The sequence below is a fragment of the Amphiura filiformis genome, chromosome 20 (genome assembly GCF_039555335.1).
Source record: "Amphiura filiformis chromosome 20, Afil_fr2py, whole genome shotgun sequence".
NCBI classification, from domain to species: Eukaryota; Metazoa; Echinodermata; class Ophiuroidea; order Amphilepidida; family Amphiuridae; genus Amphiura; species Amphiura filiformis.
In genome coordinates, this window is record NC_092647.1 from 15,864,161 (window position 1) to 15,885,448 (window position 21,288).

The 21,288-nt window shown below is 36.1% G+C and overlaps 1 protein-coding gene across 1 annotated transcript in view; it reads left to right on the forward strand.

Annotated features, from left to right (window-relative positions):
- LOC140142150 (macrophage mannose receptor 1-like) overlaps nucleotides 1-16,965 on the forward strand; it is an 83,064-nt gene extending 66,099 nt beyond the window's left edge. Inside the window, exons 28-38 of the mRNA XM_072164116.1 lie at nucleotides 6,628-6,698; nucleotides 7,311-7,417; nucleotides 8,208-8,480; nucleotides 10,572-10,723; nucleotides 11,239-11,338; nucleotides 12,067-12,320; nucleotides 12,678-12,849; nucleotides 14,101-14,343; nucleotides 14,876-15,049; nucleotides 15,800-15,949; nucleotides 16,733-16,965. Coding sequence (XP_072020217.1) covers nucleotides 6,628-6,698; nucleotides 7,311-7,417; nucleotides 8,208-8,480; nucleotides 10,572-10,723; nucleotides 11,239-11,338; nucleotides 12,067-12,320; nucleotides 12,678-12,849; nucleotides 14,101-14,343; nucleotides 14,876-15,049; nucleotides 15,800-15,949; nucleotides 16,733-16,965 — 1,929 coding nt within the window. The remainder of the gene's footprint in view (nucleotides 1-6,627; nucleotides 6,699-7,310; nucleotides 7,418-8,207; nucleotides 8,481-10,571; nucleotides 10,724-11,238; nucleotides 11,339-12,066; nucleotides 12,321-12,677; nucleotides 12,850-14,100; nucleotides 14,344-14,875; nucleotides 15,050-15,799; nucleotides 15,950-16,732) is intronic.
- Nucleotides 16,966-21,288: the final 4,323 nt, after the last annotated feature.

Genomic DNA, 21,288 nt, shown 5'->3' on the forward strand with positions numbered 1-21,288 from the left:
AAAAGGTGTATCTCTGAATTGTGCTGATTTTAACATGTATCGATCGACTTTTAGCGCGACTAAGCATTTCTAAAGAATTGGTTGTGCAGGCGGCTGACTGTGTACAGTTTATCCCTACATAACCTATGTCTTGAATACGCTGGCAAAGTTATGTAATAATCGGATTAATACTCTATATAGAGTGTATGCAATAAACCAACCGGAACGATATAACAATTGAGATGGCAGCCATGTTGGAGGACAGTTCTAAAATAGCTTAAGATGACAGAGGGACAGGTCTCTAGATCGATTCCACATCCATTTATACCTATCACCTGTTTTAATGTATTATCATGCGATTTGCCCCGTGGCACCTTATGGAGGACAGAATTTTATTTAAATGAGGATGACTCTGTCATGAGTGACGTCGTATTGCATACCCTCTATAGCAGTAGGTAAAAACAAGTTTTGAATAATCCGCGCTATAAAGTCCCATTCAGTGATCCCAGCGAAAGTGAAAAAAAAATCAAATTGTTACGTTTATAAATCAAAACAGGAAAACGACAGTATTGACGAAGTTGAAGCCCCATTCAAATACATGTAGCTAATTTATATACTGTCAGTACCGGTATATAAATTACAGACTCACGTAAATACATTATTTCTTGTCTTAGACACACGGTTTTCGGCTGAACCACTGCACTAGCAAGCTATGTTAGCACATCTATGACAATGACGAAAGGTACAAAATCAGCCATAGGCCTTTAGATAGCAGAAGACACAAAAGTGGTGTTTTATGACCTTTGACATTCTTTTGTGGCAAGTGACATGGTCTTTCAATTCACGCCGAGTGTCCTTGACAGGTTTGACTATGCTTCAGTGGTCATGAAAGAATTCAAAAGATAACCTCTGCCCCCAATAATCCCAAGCAATTGTCTGAAACTGCTCCTCGGATCATAAGAACTCAGTCCTCAAATGATAGTCATAATAATGTCCAACATTTTTATGATTTTTACGATCGTCGGGATGAAAAAAAATCAAAAAATCACTGAATGGGCCTTTAGTTCCCTCTCCTTACCCTGGCAATATAAATCAAAGAAAAATAAAGAAAGAAAACAAGAAAAGAAAATTAACCAAATTAAGGGATCTGGAATGAGCGTTTTGAGCGTTTCGATAGTATTTTTGTGGGACATGAGAGCACATCAGACATATCGAATTGCATTCTGAATACGAAGAATGTCTTTCTGATATCAAATAAATTTCATTGTTTGAAATTCACGATATAATACAAATTTTATGACAAATTATTAAAATTTGATATTTTTCACATTTTTGATAAATAACAGTCCTCGAAGTAAATATCATAAATCTAATGTTATATTCTTAAACAGTCCCTGGCATGATACCATACATGTATAGGCCTATGTATAGTAAATTTGTCTGCTTTATCTGTTTTGTGCTGTTTAAGCAAATAGTTAAACATAATTTCCATAAAATGTAAGCTTTTACTGTCAGCTAGATATGTCCCTTTTAATTTTGAGCAGAACAAGTGAGGTAAAGCAAAGAAAATTGAAATTTACTACTACTAGCGCCAATGAATGTTATACGATTGTAAAACGGTACGATCCTCTGGGTGTGTGTGCGTATGTGTGTCCTGCACGCGTATTTTTTTTCTGCAACTATAACGGGACGCAATACGATACCGGTATGTTATAAGAATCAAACTTACAAGAAAGATGGCTCTTGTCAAATCCTACAATTCTGTCAGAGAAAATATGCATATTTGCATTAAATTTTTAATTAATTGACATAATTGATTAATTAATAAATATTTTATTTAATGATTTACCATAATTCCAAATATGTCAAACAATATGTCAAATTAAAGCTTATGAAATGCTTTATAAATTGGTCAGAGCGCATTTTGCAGAATGCATTTTAGTACTTTAGTTACATGATTCCAAACATTCTATCCAATTTTTTGCTATACACGCATAGGAGCTGTACTTTTAAAATCCGCGCCTAATCAATAATAATAGTCTTTCACTCCATTGTCAAAGTACTGTGCTCCCTGTAGCTGTAGCATTATGGAGTGACCAGGTCCTAGAGTGTGATGGTTTTGTAGCAGATGACAGTGCTCATTCAAGCCTGTCAAGGTCAGTTAGTAGCCACTTGCTGAATGGATGGCCATGATCAGCTATCAAAGAGATGCCTTGTGCAGCTGCCAATCACAGTAGAGGTTTGATAACATTTTGTTAAAAACCCAAATGTGATATAAGGACAAAGCTGTGCATGTTGGTACTTAATTGTTTGGACTCGTACGTTGAAATTCCCTTGTATTAGTATTTTTATGTGTAGTGTATAGTGGTCATAAATTATATAGCTTTTAAATTTTGGGCATTTTTGCTCTGTTGCACTGTACCATTATGGAATTTGAGCAAATCAATTACCGACACAAGCAGGTATACAGTGTATTATTTTATTTTTATTTCGTATCTCAGGAGCACAGCTCACTTGGTAAGGCATCAGAATTTGGTACACTAGCGCTTCGAACTTTAAATCGGAAGGTGGTGAGTTCGAGCCTCATCACGGTCACATTAATTTTATAAACCAAATTTTGTTCGAACTTTTCATATTTGTTTTTCTTTTATTGTTTCTTTTCTTTGTCTTTTTTTTTTTTTCTTGTTTTCTTTATTTTTTCTTTTTTTTTTTCTTTATTTTTCTTTGATCCATATTGCCAGTGTAAGGAGAGGAGGGAACTAACGGCCCATTCAGTGATTTTTTTTCATCCGGACGATCGTAAAAATCATCAAAATTCAGATTTTGTTCAAGACTGCGGAACTCAGTCTTCAATGATATAGTCAGTAATAATCTTTTGGTCATTATATGACTATCATCATTTGACGACTGAGTTCTTATGATACATCATCCGAAGAGCAGTTTCAGACAATTGCTTGGGATTGTTGGGGCAGAGGTTATCTTTTGAATTCTTTCATGACCACCGAAGCAGAGTTAAACCTGTCAAGGACACTCGGCGTGAATTGAACTGACCATGTCACTCGCCACAAAGGTCATAAAACATCATCTTGGTGTCTTCTGCTAGTGGTTCAGCCCTAAGCCGTGTAGGCCTATTTAAGACAAAAATAATGCATTTACGTGAATCTGTAATTTATATACTAACAGTATATATAAATTAGCTACATGTATTTGAATGGGGCTTCAACTTCGTCAATACTGCCGTTTTCTTGGGTTTTGTGCCAATTTTTTCATTAAATTTTTTATAAAAGTAACAATTTGATTTTTTTTTCACTTTCGCTGGGATCACTGAATGGGGCTTTGCAACGCGATATATTCAAAACTTGTATTCACCTACTGTTATAGCATTAATCCGATTATTACACAACCTCGCCAGCGTATTCAAGACATCCAATGCAAATAATCACCTAGATTATGACGTATCATACCGTAAATATGGCGGAGTACTCAAATTAATTCAACAAAAGCATGATTACAAGCTATTGCAATCTACCGCGACAGCTCGTCTCACACACATAACAAATGCACAAATACGATCAAATAGGTTGACGACAACGTTTGATTGAATGCACTGCATTGTGCCATGATTACGGTGAAGGACACCGGTTCAATTCCTTTGTATGGAGCCAATCAATAATTTCACGCACATCCTCTATTATTGCCCAATTATTGCCCGGGATGATTGCACACTGTAAAAGAGCTATTGTTATAATGTTTGATGAAATCGTGTTTAACTACCGTATTTGCTTAAGAACGGCACAATACAGATAAAGCAGACAGATTGACTACATGTGGTACATGTATATACATATTAATATAGGGAATGTGTGTGAGTCGAGTATTACCTAATTATAATAGGGGCGTATCCAAAAATGAATTCACGCCCCTTTCAAATGTCGAGCCAAAGTGCAGGCCCTATGTAAAACTTGTTGGATATCCAAATTTCGTGGTTTGTGGTTCTTTGTAGCCCTGCGGGGCAATATAGGTGAATATTTCTATTGAGCGGCAGTTGTAGGCGGTTTTTCGCGGTTTGTGGTTTTAATTTGTAGAATATCCATATTTCAAGATTTGTGGTTCCTGAGTCCTGCGGGGCAATCTAGCTGGATATCCAAATTTCGCGGTTTGTGGTTCTTTGTAGCCCTGTGGGGCAATCTAGTTGGATATCCCTATTGAGCGGCGGTTGTCGGCGGTCTTTTGAGATTTAATTTTCCCTTTAATTTCAGGTCGCCCCTCCTCTGCATCCCGAGGATGCTTTTCAATAATTTAAATTATACGGTGTCAAAAATTACTATTCCTTGGTATGATAATTTATCTTACCATGTTGACTTATATATTGCTTGTTAAGTCAACTGGATGTGACAAAAAATTTTGCTATGTAGACATTAATTTGTTGCTAAATTCACTTGGCATAATAATTTATTTCACGAAGACGACATCCATTTTTGGTATGTCGACTTAGCATGATAATTTATCTTGCCATGTTGACTTGTTTGTTCAGTTGTCTTTGCGAGATATTTTATATCGTCATGTTGACATAATGCTGATAATAAGTCGACATGGCAAGATAATTATCTTGTCAAGTTGTGTCACATAGACGCTTCCGTACTATATATGCTTGATAAATGCTATTTGGATTTTTTTTCCTGCTGGCCTTCCATACTAGCGGAACAATTTTCCACACCTACAGAGTGTTTGTAATCAACCTGCCGGGACGGTATGACAATTGTCATGTTCTACGATAGCTGAAGATGACAGAGAGTCAGGTCTCTAAATCGATTCAACGACCATTCATACATATCACAATCATGTTTTATTGTCCTATTATCATGCGAATTTGCCCGTGGTAGGACAAAATATATTTAAATGAGAATAACAATGAGTAACGTCGTATTGCACTATTGCATACCCTATAATACCTGATCTAGTTTCTTGTGTTATTCAGATTTCTTTTGATCCTTGATGGTGTTGTATCACACCATGGTAGGTATTATATTATTAATACCTACCATGATAGTGTATGCTGTGTTTTTAAATAGGCCGAATAACACAATAAACAATTTCCCTAAGAATCAAACAACTTGCTTTAATAAAAAATAATAATATCACAATAGCACTGGATGTTTAAAGTCATGTTATCCTTGATTAATGACAATAAATTGTTTAATAAAACATTGAAAAAACTCAATTGGTCACCGGGTTTCGAACTCGGGATAGCGTATCTAGAGTCAAGCGCCCTAACCATTAGGCCACGGGCCTCTGCTGTAAAGTACTGTGTCGAAATACAGCATTTATTATATAAATGGATGCATCGTCCGATAAGAACAAAAGAATTGTGAAAAACCTGATTTTTTGGCGAATGGGGCTCAGAATTTGTATGTAGGGTATCTCGAAAGTGAATCTGAAAAAGTAGTGTGAAGGTGATAACCAGTTAGACCTGTAGCAGTGTCTAAAAATTCTGGATCAGTATGATTTGCAACTAATTTTCGCTATGAAATACCGCGTGAAATGGAAGCAAAAATATTTGTTTATTACGAACAATGATTGACTGTAGGATTGGTGGCCCTTTTGGAATTAATGAGTTGTCAAGATATTACACCTGGGACTGTAAATAACATTTAGCATGGTTTTCGATGCATTTTGTACACAGCGAAAAATAACATCGAACAAAAGAAGTCAAGTGTTTTAATGTTAGGTGTAAATATAGTCTCGCGGGAGCATCTGTTATTAGTCTTCTTTATCGGTCTTTTTTTTTAAACTTGCTGGTCACGGCTACCGCGTGACTCTAATACCTTTTGAAGGGGACTTATCATGAAAAATATTGCTGGTGCGTGACCATCAAAACATAAATGTGACGTGTCATGTCAAAAGGAGACAATTTTGGGCAGGATCGTAAATGGAGAAATAGCCAAAAATCTGCTGGTGGGTGATTTGTTCACAATTTGGGTTTGTTGCTAATTTGTGATGTTATTAATGTTAAAAATATTGTCTGATAGTTTCAGACCGGAATGTAACTGGCATCTTGTATTTTTTCAGACATTTTTCAAGTTAATTCCCACTCTCAACATTGTCAATAATATTTTTAAAGGCCGATATCTCAATTTCCAATTTTATAATACCATAACTTCCGAACTCAATATCTTTGCTTAGGAATGTCCAAATTCATTTTGGAAAACGGCGTTGTGGAGCAAAATATCTCTATATTTAAGACATGTAAAAACCTCAAAATTCATAACCTGCCCAAAAGTGTCTCCTTTTGACATGACACGTCACAAATTAGCCAATCAATTTAGTGACTTGAATGCATAGTTGATCAGGCAGTAGATACTGCATTCAATACCCTACGTAAAGCTGAGACGATAGGTATTTTCGTCTCAAACGTCAAGTAAGGGCAACGCTGTACATCAAACGTACTGTTGCCAATGTGTGATTTGCCACTGCACACATTGTTTGAATTAGAAAAGATTTGCAATCAGCTGCTGAAAAATGCTATTGATAATTTGTCCACATATCTATAAAAGTTCAATCTTTTTACATCACAATATTAAGTTACCCAAACTTTTATTTCAGAATACACATTTCTTGAAAACTTTTATACTCTGCTTTTGTTTGCAGACTTTAAGAAAGTATGACTACCATTCGCATTGGATTGGTCTAAGGACATATGCTGCAAATGGGAAATATTCGTGAGTAGACAGAACTGAAACTTAATTCAAAGAAGCTAGTACCATATTCTATTTCTATGTAACTTCCAGAAATAGATAAACAGATATTAAAAAAAAAAGAATGAGCGGAGGGAATGTGAGGGGAGAGGAGATTTGAGAAGAGGAGTGAATAAATGAATCTACAACATTTGAGAGCAAAAAAGTCACCAATTTTGTGTAAATATTTGTCCTTACTTTATTAGATAATAAAAGACAAATACCAAGTATTGGCTCATCAGTTCTTAGAGGGATTTTAATTCTATGAATAGAATGAAATATAAAGATATTTATTTTGTGATGATAAGATGTGGAAAAATGTGGTGATTTTCATGTGAACCAAGTAAACTCTAAATCAGTTTACATCATTCTGTATCATTATTCAATCATTCTTTATTAATTGGAGAGAGAGCAGACACACGCTAGATTGTTACGATATGGAGCCGCATCCACTAAGGTTCATGTTAAGATATGGAGCCGCATCCCACTAAGGTTCATATACTAGTATTATGGTATAGCTGGTGATAAGTGGGCGGGCTTACTCATATCTTTGATATCTTTACTATTCTATTGTTTTACTACCTTCTATTGTTTTAGATGGTCTGATGGAACACCTCTAGACTACATCAACTGGTCACCAGGGGAACCAAATGATTTTAATGGAGAAGAAGAGTGTGCAGAATTCTATGTCTATAGTAAGTTATGTGTTCAATAGATGATAACATCAGTCAAGTTAGTGCGGTTGGTAGGGCATCAGAGTCAGTGCAAAGATGTCCCAAGTTCAAGCCCTGGTGTGGTTGGAAATTGTTCTTGTGAAAATAATTGCACTAACTTGAAAATTCACCTGGACATGGAACTAGCTACCTTATTGTCTCGGGTTATACTAATATGTTACTCAGGGAGCTGATCCTGGTTGCGATGGTTATATGTGGGTAGACTAGGAGACTGGGCCTATATTGAGCTACTTCCCTGAATGTTGTTAATTGTCTTTAAAGTGTTTCTTGGGCCACAGAGGTCAGCAAAATTCTTTAAAGTGTGTAGAGGCTTGTGGGTTGGTGTCGTGCACTATAAATCCCAAACCCAATTTTTTTATCTTATTTGAACTGTTTGTGTTGTGATTTTAATTTTACCAGTTAGAATGTCATGCATGTTATATTTTGGGTTAGATGTCGGGGTCTTCTTTCTGGAACCAAGATGGCTTTCTGGAGGTGTTGTTCATGCCTAGCTATAATGAAAATTATGTACTTTTAACAGCTTAGTAGAATAGAGGCTAGTAGAATCACAACACCCCTCTAATCACACTTGTATAGTCCTAGGAAAACATTAATAATAAGAGGCCGGCAGGGGAGAGATAGAAAGATAGACAGTAAAAAGTGGACAGAGAGTGAAAAGGAGGGGGGAAAGAGTGAAAGAAAGAAACTAGAAATAACAACATTTGGGAGAAAAAAAGTTACCAACCTTGTGTAAATATTTATTTTTACTTTTGACTTTCAGCAACATCAGAACCAGGCTCATGGAATGACCTCAACTGTGGAGACAAGATTCCATTTATATGCAAGAAAGCTAATGGTAACATTGCCCCTATCACCTATCCCCCTACTCCCACTCCTGTAGGTAACTGTCCTACAGGAGCCTTCAAATTTGACAATCGTTGTTATCAGTTCTTTGGGGAGGATACAGCAGATCGTGTTGGCTGGCATGATGCAAGAACGCAATGCGAGTCATTGGGAATGCAACTAGCTACTCTACATAGTCAACAAGTGCAATGTAAGTATTTGTTTAAAGGTGAACCTCATTGAAAATAAAGTTATATATCAATGGAAAGCTTATGATGCCAGAAAGCAGAAAAGAATATTTTTTATTTGCCTAACGCACCAGGATAGACATAATCTCCATGCAAAGATTGGATATTGGCACCCCCCCTAAATTACAAAACGAAATCGTTCAAATTGGGCGCTTTCGATGATGACGTCAACACGGGGACACACAGTTACTTCCGGGTTTGATTGTAAACACAATGTCCATGCATTACTGTGGCATGCATCGGCCCAATGCACGAACTCAGTCATTGCCAACTTACTTTACATGAAAAATATCTTCAATAAAATAAGAATAACATGAAGGAAACATCATGATCAAATCAAGAATGAAGTTCCTGAATAAAGTGTGTGGATTCAAAAATGGGAAAAGTGCTGCATGCTGGCCGGGGTGATTCGGGATAGGCCAAGCCATCCACGATATGCAGGGAATATTACAGTAAAGCACGAAGAGCGAAGATTCGCCGAAGAACCGGAATGAAAACAGATTGCAAAAAATAACTGCTAGTGCTACCAGTTCAGATCGTCACACCAAGTTGAGATGAACTTATCACAATGAGAAAATGAAGGAATAGAATAAAGTACATGTACGGGATTTTTTAATTATTTCTTAACTTTACAACCGGTCATATATGATAGGCGAACTCGTAGATACATACGGGGCGAGGTGAACTCACTCAGTCGCCGAGTGTTCCGTATCCGCGACTGTACGTACTGTGCTTGCAGACAAAATGACCGATTTGATATTCACATTCTGATATTTCCAACTTATTGCTACTTCATCAGCAACATTTATTCCTGTAGATGTTCCAAATATAAGGGAACGATTGATCAAATCTGCTGAAACACGGCGCAACTTGAACTTGTGCTACCGGAGACGAAGCGAGTCGCTGTGTTTGCCCACCTTGATCGGCGCGGCTGCCTGTAATTTCTTCAGCATAAAAGCAGCAATTTATACGCATCGTGTTCGGTAATCCATACATGAATGTTTCACTTTTTCAGTACACTGATGGTAGTATCATTAAAAGAATCGTGACACAAGTGACAATATTTTAATTTTATTCAGATTTCAGAATTCCATCAAATAACGGTCTACTAAGCCTAAATCGTATTTATTTTATAATAAAGTATCTGTTTCTTTCAATCGTGATTATGATTGTGTGGAAAGAATGTACCGGGAGAATGTATTACCGCAATGCGCTATAATATGAAAACCTTTATGGGCTGGATTTGATGAAATCGGCGTTTTTTTATATTATTTTTTTGATTACTACAAGACGATATTTTTAAAATCAGATATTTTTAAATGAATCAAGAATAGGGAATGTCACAAACAAGTTATTTAATTTGTTATTCGATCATGTTTATTCAGTCCATGACATGAACGGTATACGGTAGCAGCAATCATTTGCGCATGGAATTGATCCCAGCACGAAATTCAAACTCAATTACCCAGTTATACCCAGCCAGTTATGACTGATTTTGTCAAAAATTTACGGAACATTTTCGTGTTGACAATAATTCTATTATTTCTAATATATATAGAAGGAATCAGCAACTTGAAGATTCTTCTCATTTCAAGCTTTATTTTTGTAAATCAGACTTGCCGGGCAGCTTGCAAAGTACAGGAAGCAAGTCTTGTTTACATGTTTCCGAGTAGGATCACGTGACTGCGAACCCTGAGCTTACGTCACGAGCATTCTCAAGGTCAAAGACGATTGATTTGGAAGCTTTTTGGGCGCCTTAAAAAAGACCAAAAATTCATTCATTTTTTTAATTTTTCAGCTTTATTGGCCATCAAAAAATCGGAAAAATTATTTTTAATATCCTGATATCATAAGCTTTTTATTGATATATAACTTTATTTTCAATGAGGTTCACCTTTAAGCAATTTAGACATATGAGAATGGTAGCATTTGTTGGTTATTTCTTTGGAACCTGCTCTCTATTGCAGCCTCTTGTGCCCTAGATAAAAAGTGCTACATAATGAAGTGTGTATATATTTTATGAAGTGTGTATATTAATGAATCTGTTCTTATAGCTTTCTTGACCACCCAGCTAAAGACTGTCACATACCGTATGTGGATTGGACTCAGTGATGTTACTACTACTGGTCAGTTCCGATGGGCTGATGGCACAGCTGTAGATTTCACCAACTGGAATAATGGGGAACCTAACGAAGCAGGTGGTGAAGTAAGTGTGCATTTGAAACACACACCCTACATGCAGTTACAGTGTGATTCAAGTGTTTCTCCGGTTGACACCACAGACATCATCAATACACACCTTTACTGGAAATACCCAGCAAACACAAAAATGCTCTTAAACATTTATTCAAAACGTAACATTTAAATGTCAGGTTATATAAAGGTCATGAAAACGTTACTAAAACGTTTTTGTAAGATATTTTGGGCAAACATTTTTGCAAAATATTTTGTCAACACTTAAATAACATTCTGTTTAGAATATTTTACAGCAAGTTTTCAAAATGAATCTTGAATGTTATTAAAATGTTTTATACCCTTTATATATCCCGACATATAAATGTTTTCTGTAAAACGTTGTTTCCTGGGTATGTGTCAACCATGGACCAAAAAAGCACTGGGGAAACGTGGACCCAAATTTACTAACCAAGCAGTGGAACTATCGATCCATAGACAGAAGAGTGTCCATTCAGCCTCATTATGAAATCATGTTATTTTTTGCAGGAAGATTGTGTAGAAATGTTAAACAACAAAGATGATGTTGGTGAATGGAATGATAATGCATGTGGGAAATTGAATGGATTTGTTTGTCAGAGGAACCCAGGTAGGAACAAATACAACTAATGCATAGCATCATATAAGGGGACAAAAAGTAAAAATCAGGCTCGCTGACTCGTGGTTCTTGGCACTGTAGATGTGTCTTACTCTGTATCTTTAAGTACATGTGATATTGTGGGTTAAACTTTTAGACAGACCTTTCTTAAAAGAATAACTGCCACCACCTCAACAGATTAAGGTTAAGATAATGGTTGGAATGGTGACCACTATTCTAAAGTTCAAACATTTCACTAACCAAGGTCAAAGCCCAGTGTAAAGCATTTTGATTCATCAATTTGCTGATGTAGTGATTCGCTGATGTAGTGATTTTGTAATACTTCCTTAGTTACTGGTACACGCTTTGACACCTGTGGATCTGTTTTGTAACCAAAGATGGAAGTTAGCCTGAACAAAGTTGCTAAGTGATTAAAAAAAAAGGCTCCGCTGTGAATATCCAAGATATTGTAAGCCTAAACAAGACATAATCTGATCCACCCAGGCCAAAGTCAGAAATTTTGGAATTAAAATATAAGCAAAATAAGGAACAGAAAACAATAGAATGCATAAGACAAACTTGCTATACCTTATTCACCCATTTTGTACAAATATATTGTACAAATAGCTCAATGTCTAAGTCTGTTCATCCCAAATCTGAAATCAAATCAGACTTACTCTGATGTTGGCTACAATTTTGCAATTTTGTATCTTATGCATAATTTTCACTGCCTCATACAGATCTAAGTCTACCTGACCCAGGTGATCTTCCCAACAGCTGCACAAAGACAAACTATGTCCAGTACTATGACAGTTGCTTCCGAGTCATTACATCACAGTCATCGGGAATGTCTTTCCAAGATGCACAGAGCGCCTGTAAGTCGGATGGCACAGATTTGGCTAGTATTGTAGATAGTTATGAGCAAGCTTTTGTGGAGACTCGACTACATATCATGGGAGATAATCCACTGTGGATTGGATTGGTGGATGATAAGGTGAGCCTGATTAATGACTGGATTGCATGATTATTAGCATTATTTACACATAAGCAGTAGCATATCTGGGATTTTTGTCAGCAAACCAATTTCCCCCATCAGGGATGCAGCTTAAAAACACATGTAGAACCCTGATCAGCCATCCAACATTATAAATACAACATTGTTTCAAAATTCAGGATGTAGGCCAAATATTTTATTGGTCTTGCTATGAGATTTAAAATATTGGGCTCGACCATGTCTTGCTAAATATTTTTAACTCATAGCTCTGCCAATAGATATGGGCTCAATCGATCCAATTTTATATCAGTATTTGTGTGAAATAAAACTATTATTTATTTAATTTTGATTTTACAGGTTGCAGGGGAGTACAGTTGGGTGGATGGTTGGCCTGTATGGTATACAAACTGGGGTCAAAGTGAACCAAGTAGAGGACCAGGAGAGGGCTGCGTGGCTGTGGAATTCGACGGGTCTTGGGATGACACAGACTGCAGCAGGAAACTTATGCCTCTCTGCAAATATTCCACTGGTAAGTGACAAATTCATGTTTGTAATTAAAAGCAATATTGTAATATTGCCATAAAAAGTAGATTTTTCAGAATATTATTTTTCACTTGGTTTTAACTGCAATTTAATTCCAGTGCCTATATTGCAAATCCGTGTATCAGTCTGTTGATCATTAATGAGGTTGATTTGTGTAATGAGTTATGAACATCCAAAGCAACAAGACATTTCGTCAGATTCATCATATAGTGTGTATCATGAGAAAAACTGTGAAATAAATTTTGGAGAAAAATAAGTTTGAAAAAATGCTGATAGGGTTATATTACAAATAAATGTCGGTGATTTAACGTGCGCTACACCTAAGTACCAGCACACTTCAACAATTATTCCGCTGCCATTAGGATATATCAGAATCATTTCCGCTTCCACAAGTCCGCAACTGATGCGCAGGTACTCTCAGCTGACTTAGATTGTGATTACCACCAGCAGCTCCCCATTTTACACCTGGGTGGAGTGAAGCAATTGGGAATTAAGCCGTCTTGCCCAAGGACGCAACACACTGGCCGCGGTGGGGGTTCGAACCCACAACCTTTCGATTATGAAGCTCGCGCCCTAACCATTGGACCACCGTGCTTCCCATATTATGTTTTTTGCACTAATTTCAAACTGTTCTTAAGTGTTCAAAGCACCTTCCAGTTCTATGTAAATTTGAACTGTTAGTTTTTTTGGTAATGTGGCATTTTGTGAAACAGATTCCCCCCCCCAATACAATAGCTGTATTAATAGTGGTGCATTTATGATAGTTTTTTAAGTGTATCACATAATAAGCATATTACGCCACTATGTGGCACATTGTACAATTGTGTCATACATTTACTCTGTGATACACAATGTTTTTAATATTGGTCATACTTAATTTTGATTGTAATGTATTCTACAAATTCAATTGTTACAGTTTTGGTAAAATATGAATGATTGTACACTACTTTAATAAGAGAACACGAAAGCAGTTGCAAACTTGCTTGCTTGATTATATCACAGCAGACCAATATATTTAGTACAAGTAGGTTTGCCACACTTGAGCTTTGTATGATACACCAAACTAATCACGGGGTACCAGACACGAGTGGCACGTGTTGTACAAGTGAACTGTTTCCAAAAAAGGAAACAAAATCAAATTGTTCAGGTTCTTAATATTGTGTAAGAGAAAAATAGCTTTATCATTTTTTTATATTTTGCTATGCATACTGAGCTCAATTCAATACATATATTTCAGCACCCAGACCTACCGATCCACCTATTGCCCCTGGAACATGTGATGATGGTTGGTCAGCCTACGGCAGCTTCTGCTATAGTCTAAGCACAGATATGAAATCATGGCCTGAATCTGAGTACCAATGTGAGAAGTACGGCGCTACAGTTGCATCGGTACATAGCAGACAAGATAATGAGTTTATTAAGAATCTAGCTAAGGATGGATGGAGAGATTTGTGGATAGGATTGCATCGTGATGATAATGGTAAGCTTTAATAATTGAAGCCATAAAATACAGTCTTTTTTAATATAAATGTCATTCTTTCTTGTTCAAACCTGATTTATTGGCATATTTTTTACACAGGTTTCACTTTAGACCTTATTTGGAACTTATTTCATTTGTGTGTGTTTGTAGGAATGTAGAGCTACTTGATACTATTATTATTATTTTCATAATTGTTGCAATCACATCTCCCAAATGGGCAAGAAATTATTATGGAGGAGATGTAAGAGGTGGATGTTGTGGCACCCCCTTGGTTCCGGGGGTCAGTATGTTGTCCCAGACAGGGCCGGGTCAAGGTCTAACCCTTTGTCACGGTTCAGTCTGGGTCTTTTTGTTCTGCTTTGGATAGCTTCCAAGACCCTACAAGGGAAGTCCTTTACGTCATCTACTTCTGTGATGTCATCGGAGGTGTTTCAACAACATCACTAGCAACAACAAATATTCAGAGCAATAACATCCGCTGGAGACGCCACAATTTTATATAATATGACAATCTCTCTATATTTGTACATAGGTGCTTTTATGTGGCATGATGATACAGCAGTAGACTATGTGAATTGGGCAGAAGGGGAGCCAACATGGGAGTGGAACGGTGAACATGAAAATTGTGTAGAGATGTGGTCTAGTGGATATTGGAATGATATTGACTGTCTCTATGACCAGGCTTATGTCTGCAAGAAAGACAAATGTAAGTTGTTTGCTTTCATAATTCTTTTGCACAAAAATACCTTTATAAACTCGGATTCCATCACTCTCCAAAAAATACAGATGCTTGTGGAAAAAAGCGATTACAACTGCAAATTTTTGCAATTCTTTTTTGTGCAAAATCCAGAAAAAGGGTATTGTAAAATTCTTGATGATCCTGAATAGGGGTATATTTAGCCCTGGTCTGTTGGTCAGAGAGCATCTTCATTGCGCTTGGTTTTGAGTTCTGGTATGCATGGTAAGTCACCCCTGATAAATTTTGTGACTAATTTTACATTTTTCTCAAAAAACACACTGTGGTAACAAAAATGTATATTATAGGGGCAATGAATCCAATTCAATGAAATTTCGGTGATTCAAGACAAGTAATTCATTATATATTTTAAGAAATGAGGTACATTCTAGCAGTACCTTTTTTCTTTTCATAAATAAGTCTTCAGTCTAACATGTTTTCTAAAATGTCATGCAAAATCATCCTGCTTTAGACAGATTTCAGCTACTCAGCTCCCTCCCCACATACACTCAAATCCGGGATAGTCATTTGATGGACATGCCTCTGTAATTATACAGGAGCTGTGCAACATTTCGATTGCTAAATGGTCAATATCAACCAAAATGCATTATTTATCATTACCTGATGGATGCCATCATTAAAATTGGTTGTCTGCCCGATTAGGCAGTTTGTATTTTGTTCACACTTGTATTAAGTTTTACCTTTCTATCTTATGTTCAGCACCCTTTGAGACTGACAAACCGCCACCTGGTACTCTACCAACAACACGCAGACCTCCACGTACCTATCCAACAGGCTGGACTGGCTCAACAGAAGCAATTCCAACAACACTACCACCAGGAACACCAATAGACCCAGGAAAACAAACTGGTAGGTTAAGGGCGTGGCCATAAATCACAGGGGAGGAGGATATACCCCGTTTTTGACTGGGGTGACTGATGTAATCACCTCCACTTATATTATTAGGGCTATTTTCAACTAATTAGTCAATCGCCTGCAGATGAATGGATTCTTTTTTTTTTTTTTAAATTTCATTGTTAACCTTTTGCAGACATTTTTTGTTGAGTGATTCCCTGTCAAAATAAGGGTCAACATTTGTGTTGCAAGCTAACAGCCCCAGTAGAAACAGATCGGGTGAAGGGTAATGCAATAGAAACAGACTGGAGCAATAGGTGATACAGGGTGATGCAAGGAATATGCTGTAACAGCCCCAGTAGAAACAGATCGGGTGAAGGGTAATGCAGGGTGATGCAATTTTGGGGTGATAAAGTGATCAAAATCTGGCCTAAAACAGATTGAAGTTCACGAAAAAGTTTTCTGTACTTTCGTGGGTAGTCAATCGTGGGTATCAATCGTTACCTTGCATTTGCAGCACGTACAGCAGGAACAACCTGGGTTGATTAAGAATGCAGGGTTGCAATGCACAGTAATGCAAGGTGCTCAGTATAAACATGCCCATTGTTTCAAACCCAACCACTTACCCAGGTTAAGATTCTCCATTCGATTTATTTAAATGTACCCTCAGGTTAATAACTTGGAAAAATTGTTTTATGTAAAACATGAGCTATATGGTAAGTTACAACACAATGATTTCACTACCGCACGAAATCTTTTTCATTTTAACTGCCAAAACTTCACTATTATCTATTGCAGGCTTATCATCTGGCGCCATTGTAGGCATTGTCATAGGGATCTTAATCTGTGTGGTGTTGGTTGGTACTATCATCTTCTTTATCTTCAGTGGAGGAATAAGCTTACCAGGCAAATCTAAATCCCCCCTTGATATTGGCAGTGTGGGATTTGACAATGCTTTGTATAATGCTGGCGCAGGATCAGTACAGGTTAATGATAGTGCCACTGTTGGAGATCCGACCAGTGTGGCATAATTACTCTGTCTGTCATTTTTTGTTTTGACTTTCAATAATAATAAGGACGTTTTGTGCATAATTTTGACATTTTTTTACTAAAACGTCGATTTCTCAGAGTTCACTTTTGACAATATTGCACGATTTTTGTGACAAGATAACTCAAAAATATGCAAGCAAAAGGTAAACTTTTTGCACTATCGTTTAGAGTACATCAAAGCCTAGGGAAGGTTTTCTCATTTTTTCAAAGTATTTGTTTAAAACAAAAATATACACCATTCTGTGCAATTTTTAGCTTAAGGGCTGGGGTATGAACGTTTGGACAGTATTTATTGTGGGACATTAGAGCACATCAGACATATCGAATTTCATTCTGAATACGAAGAATGTCATTCTGATATCAAATAATTTTGATTTTTGAAATTCGCAATTTAATACACATTTTATGGCAAATCATTAAAAATTGATATTTTTGATATTTAACAGTACTTGAAGTAAACTTTATAAATCTGATGATTTATACTTAAAGTGTATGTAGGTGGGATGAAAAGCCGACGATCAATTGAAAATTTTGACCTTTCGTATTGAAGATATGGATTTTTTTTCCCAAAACACCAACAAAAATTAGGTCTTTTTGGGAAAAAATCCATATCTTCAATATGAAAGGTCAAAATTTTCAATTGACCGTCGGCTTTTCCTCCTGCTACATACACTTTAAGAATATGTCATTAGATTTATATAATTTACTTCGAGGACTGTTATATATCAAAAATTTGAAAAATATCAAATTTTTATAATTTGTCATAAAATTTGTATTATATTGTGATTTTCAAAAATGAAAATTATTTGATATCAGAAAGACATGCTTCGTATTCAGAATGCAATTCGATAGGTCTGAAGTGCTCTCATGTCCCACAAAAAATACTGTCGAACTGCAATAAACGCTCATTTTAGATCCCTTAATAGAGTGACAAAATTGCTTTTTTCACATGTTTTTTTCAATATTTCGAAATAAGAGACGAATTTCAAAAAATAAAACCTTCCCTAAGTTCATGTCTCTTCTTTATGAAAAGCTAACTGAATTTTTTTTACTCCGAACGGATTTTTTTCTAAGTTGTCCAAAAAAATTGGGGTAAAGAAGTGATTTTTTGTGATTTTTTCAAAAACTCGAGATTTTTGAACAAATCTGACGTCACCATGGGATTCCGTGACTCAACTTCCACAAATGTATAGTTTTATATACTTTTGACATACAATTCAGAAATAATGATGCTCGAAAAGTTCCATGTTCTCTCCCATGACACTGGCCTTAATCACGCGAACTTAAACAGTTGTTCTTTTCTCTATTTCTAAAACATTTGGGTTGACTGTATTGTGTTAATTATAATCAGGGCATACCAGTATCAGAGAGCAAAATTTCCCATTCGTCCGAACCGACGCAAATATTGTTTGCTGACTAAAATTGATAATTGTTGACCCAGTTTGGTTCTATTGTTTAATAATTGTTTAAAACAATACAAAGTCCATTATCACCAGCAATGAAAATTCCAATTTTAGGACTAAATTTAATACTACAATGACTACAATGGGAGAAGAATTATGGCCATTGCAGCTATTTCATTCCAGTATAATATATAACCGTATTTACTGTTGTCCTGGCATTTACGAGCCGGGGCAACATCACACCATCAACAGATTCCCAAAAGAGGATCATATTTATTTGATCACAAATGTGGGGGAAACTCACAAATAGTGAAATTAGAAAGGATTACACTTTTCATTTGTTCTTAAAATTGACCATGCCATTGTTTTTTCCACAATAAATTTTGCTTGTCATAAATTTACCAGATAATGTTTGCATACAAAATTATTCTAATTTTCTTACAGTTACATAACTGTAATGATTTACATTTGACAGTTCTTATACATAATTTATTTTTGTAATAAAAGAAGAAAGAAATGTATGAAAACAACCACAATAAAGAGTAATTTATACACACGTTTGTGGTGTATTTTAGCTCATTTATAAGTTTGTATGTTTGATAGAAAGTGAATATGATGTGAAAAAGACACAAAACACATCAAGGATCAATAAATGATACCAGAGGATATCTATGATATGATCAATGATGTAAATAAACAGACTCGGTAAACCAAACAACCAATGTAGGTACAAAAACAGGCAAAGTTCGAGTGGCCAAAAATTGCCAATTTCAGAGCCCACAGAAGTGCCAGCAAAACAGTACAAAAGTAACCTGAAGCAGACAAACAAAACCAAACAGACAAAAAAACCAAGCATTTGTCTGGAGCAGACAAACAAAACTAACAGACAAAAAACAACCATTTTCAAAATGATTTAAATATGATCTGATTTGATAAATAACCTTATCTATGTACATTCGTTCTGTGACTTATAAATGGGCATCTGTATTTAATTGCATAATGGTGTGCTGCTTAAATGTGTGTAGAATGGGTGAAAGGTTCTTTAATTACTTTTGATATGGTACTGCAACTCTCAAGTTAACTTTAACCCACTTCTTTTACACTAAAAAAAAGCTAAATTTTGTTGATTTTTCAAAACATGGCATTTCAAACTTATTCATTTCATTTCTACATGCATACTGAATTATATGACCTAGTGCCAGTGCCGCCGACAAGGGGATTAAGGGGATGCGTTACCCCCGGGCCCAGGGTCCTAGGGGCCCGTAAAAATAAAGAAACATACTTTACTATGGGGCAGTAAAAGCAAAGTAAAGGGACCTCAGGGGCCAGTAAAAAAGTAAAGAAAAGATACCTTGTAATTCAGAGGCAATAAGCCATCTTTTCTTTCTTTTACTATCTTCTTTGCTCTTTACGGACCCTCCGAGGTCTCTTGTTTTTCTTTTTACGGGTCTATTAAGTGTCTTTTCTTCGCTTATTAAGCTGTTTTTACATGCTCACAAAGGTCTATATTCTTCCTTTTACGGGCGTATGGTATGGTATGGTACAGGTCCACTACGGTCTCTTCTTTGCCTTTACGAGTCCATTATAAGGTATATTTTTTCTCTTTTATGGCACATAAAAAGCAAACAAAAGTAGTGGGCCCGTAAAAAACGAAGAAATTAGACGCCTTTTAAAAAAAATACAAGATAGCCTTGTGACTCACACTTTCTAATAAATATTTCACTTTATGTTACTGTTTGCTTTTAAGAAAATGATTATCCTCGCTATAATGAAGACTTTGAGAATCAGGGGAGTGCAACTTAATAGTGGGAAAACAAATTGCAAATTTTTGCGCGTTTCGTTGTTTAATCATTTAGCTTAAAATTGGCAATTTTTCCGCACTTCGCAAGGAGTTTGTTTCAATAAGTTTCATCTTGGAGCAAAAGTCGCTATTTCGAATTGCAAATTTTCGCGCGCTTCGTGCGCATTTGTCAAATTCAACGGTTCATACTTGATCATTTTAGCTTCAAATTGGCTTTAATATTGGCAAATGTTTTGCACTTCGAATGGAAGCTGTTAAGAGAAACTTAATCTGTGAGGAAAATGCCACTTTCAAATTGCAAATTTGTGCACGCGAAGCGCATGTCTCCTTCAATGTTCATATTTGATTATTGGCAGCTAAACACACTACTTTAGCTCCGCTTCAACATGTGTTCAAGGATTTTACACTAACCTCCCTCCCCATGTCACAAAGCCCCCCCAACACCCACCCACACACACACTTAAAGCCTTAATGTACGATCTTCTTAAATTTTTAGATTTTTCTTTTTTTCTTCCAAAATGATAATATGCAATCATTATGAAAGTTCCCAATACATTTGGACGCGAAATGCATTGGGAATTTGCAAAGAAACAACATCATAAACTTCACCTCTATCACTCGAAACATCTCGCACTATTTGGATTAGGACAGCGAGTGCGGCCTCAGAGTTAGTCTCCTACGCGGCCAGTTTGGTTACGCTCCTTCATTAGGCCAGTAAAATCAGCTGAAAAGGTCAAACAAATTGCAACATGGATTTTTTTGCGGAAAACATTTTTATTAGGTGCCCTTATTAACATACTAAAAGTCTACCAAAATCAACCTCTGCGAAATATGGATATATCGTGTTTTTTTCAAAATGTCCTCCAAAATGATTAAAATGATGGACAAAATATAGAAAACAGATTCACTATGTCACTTATTAGTAATAGTAACACGATTCGTATGTCTCAGGCCATGCTTAGAGGGTCTGAAACAAGATTCATCACTTTTTCTCACTTGTAAGTTTTCAAAATGGCCGCCAAAATAGCTAGAAGTAGAACGGTCATTATTCCATAACTAAATATGGAATTAAATAATTAGTAAACACAAAATGATAGTTT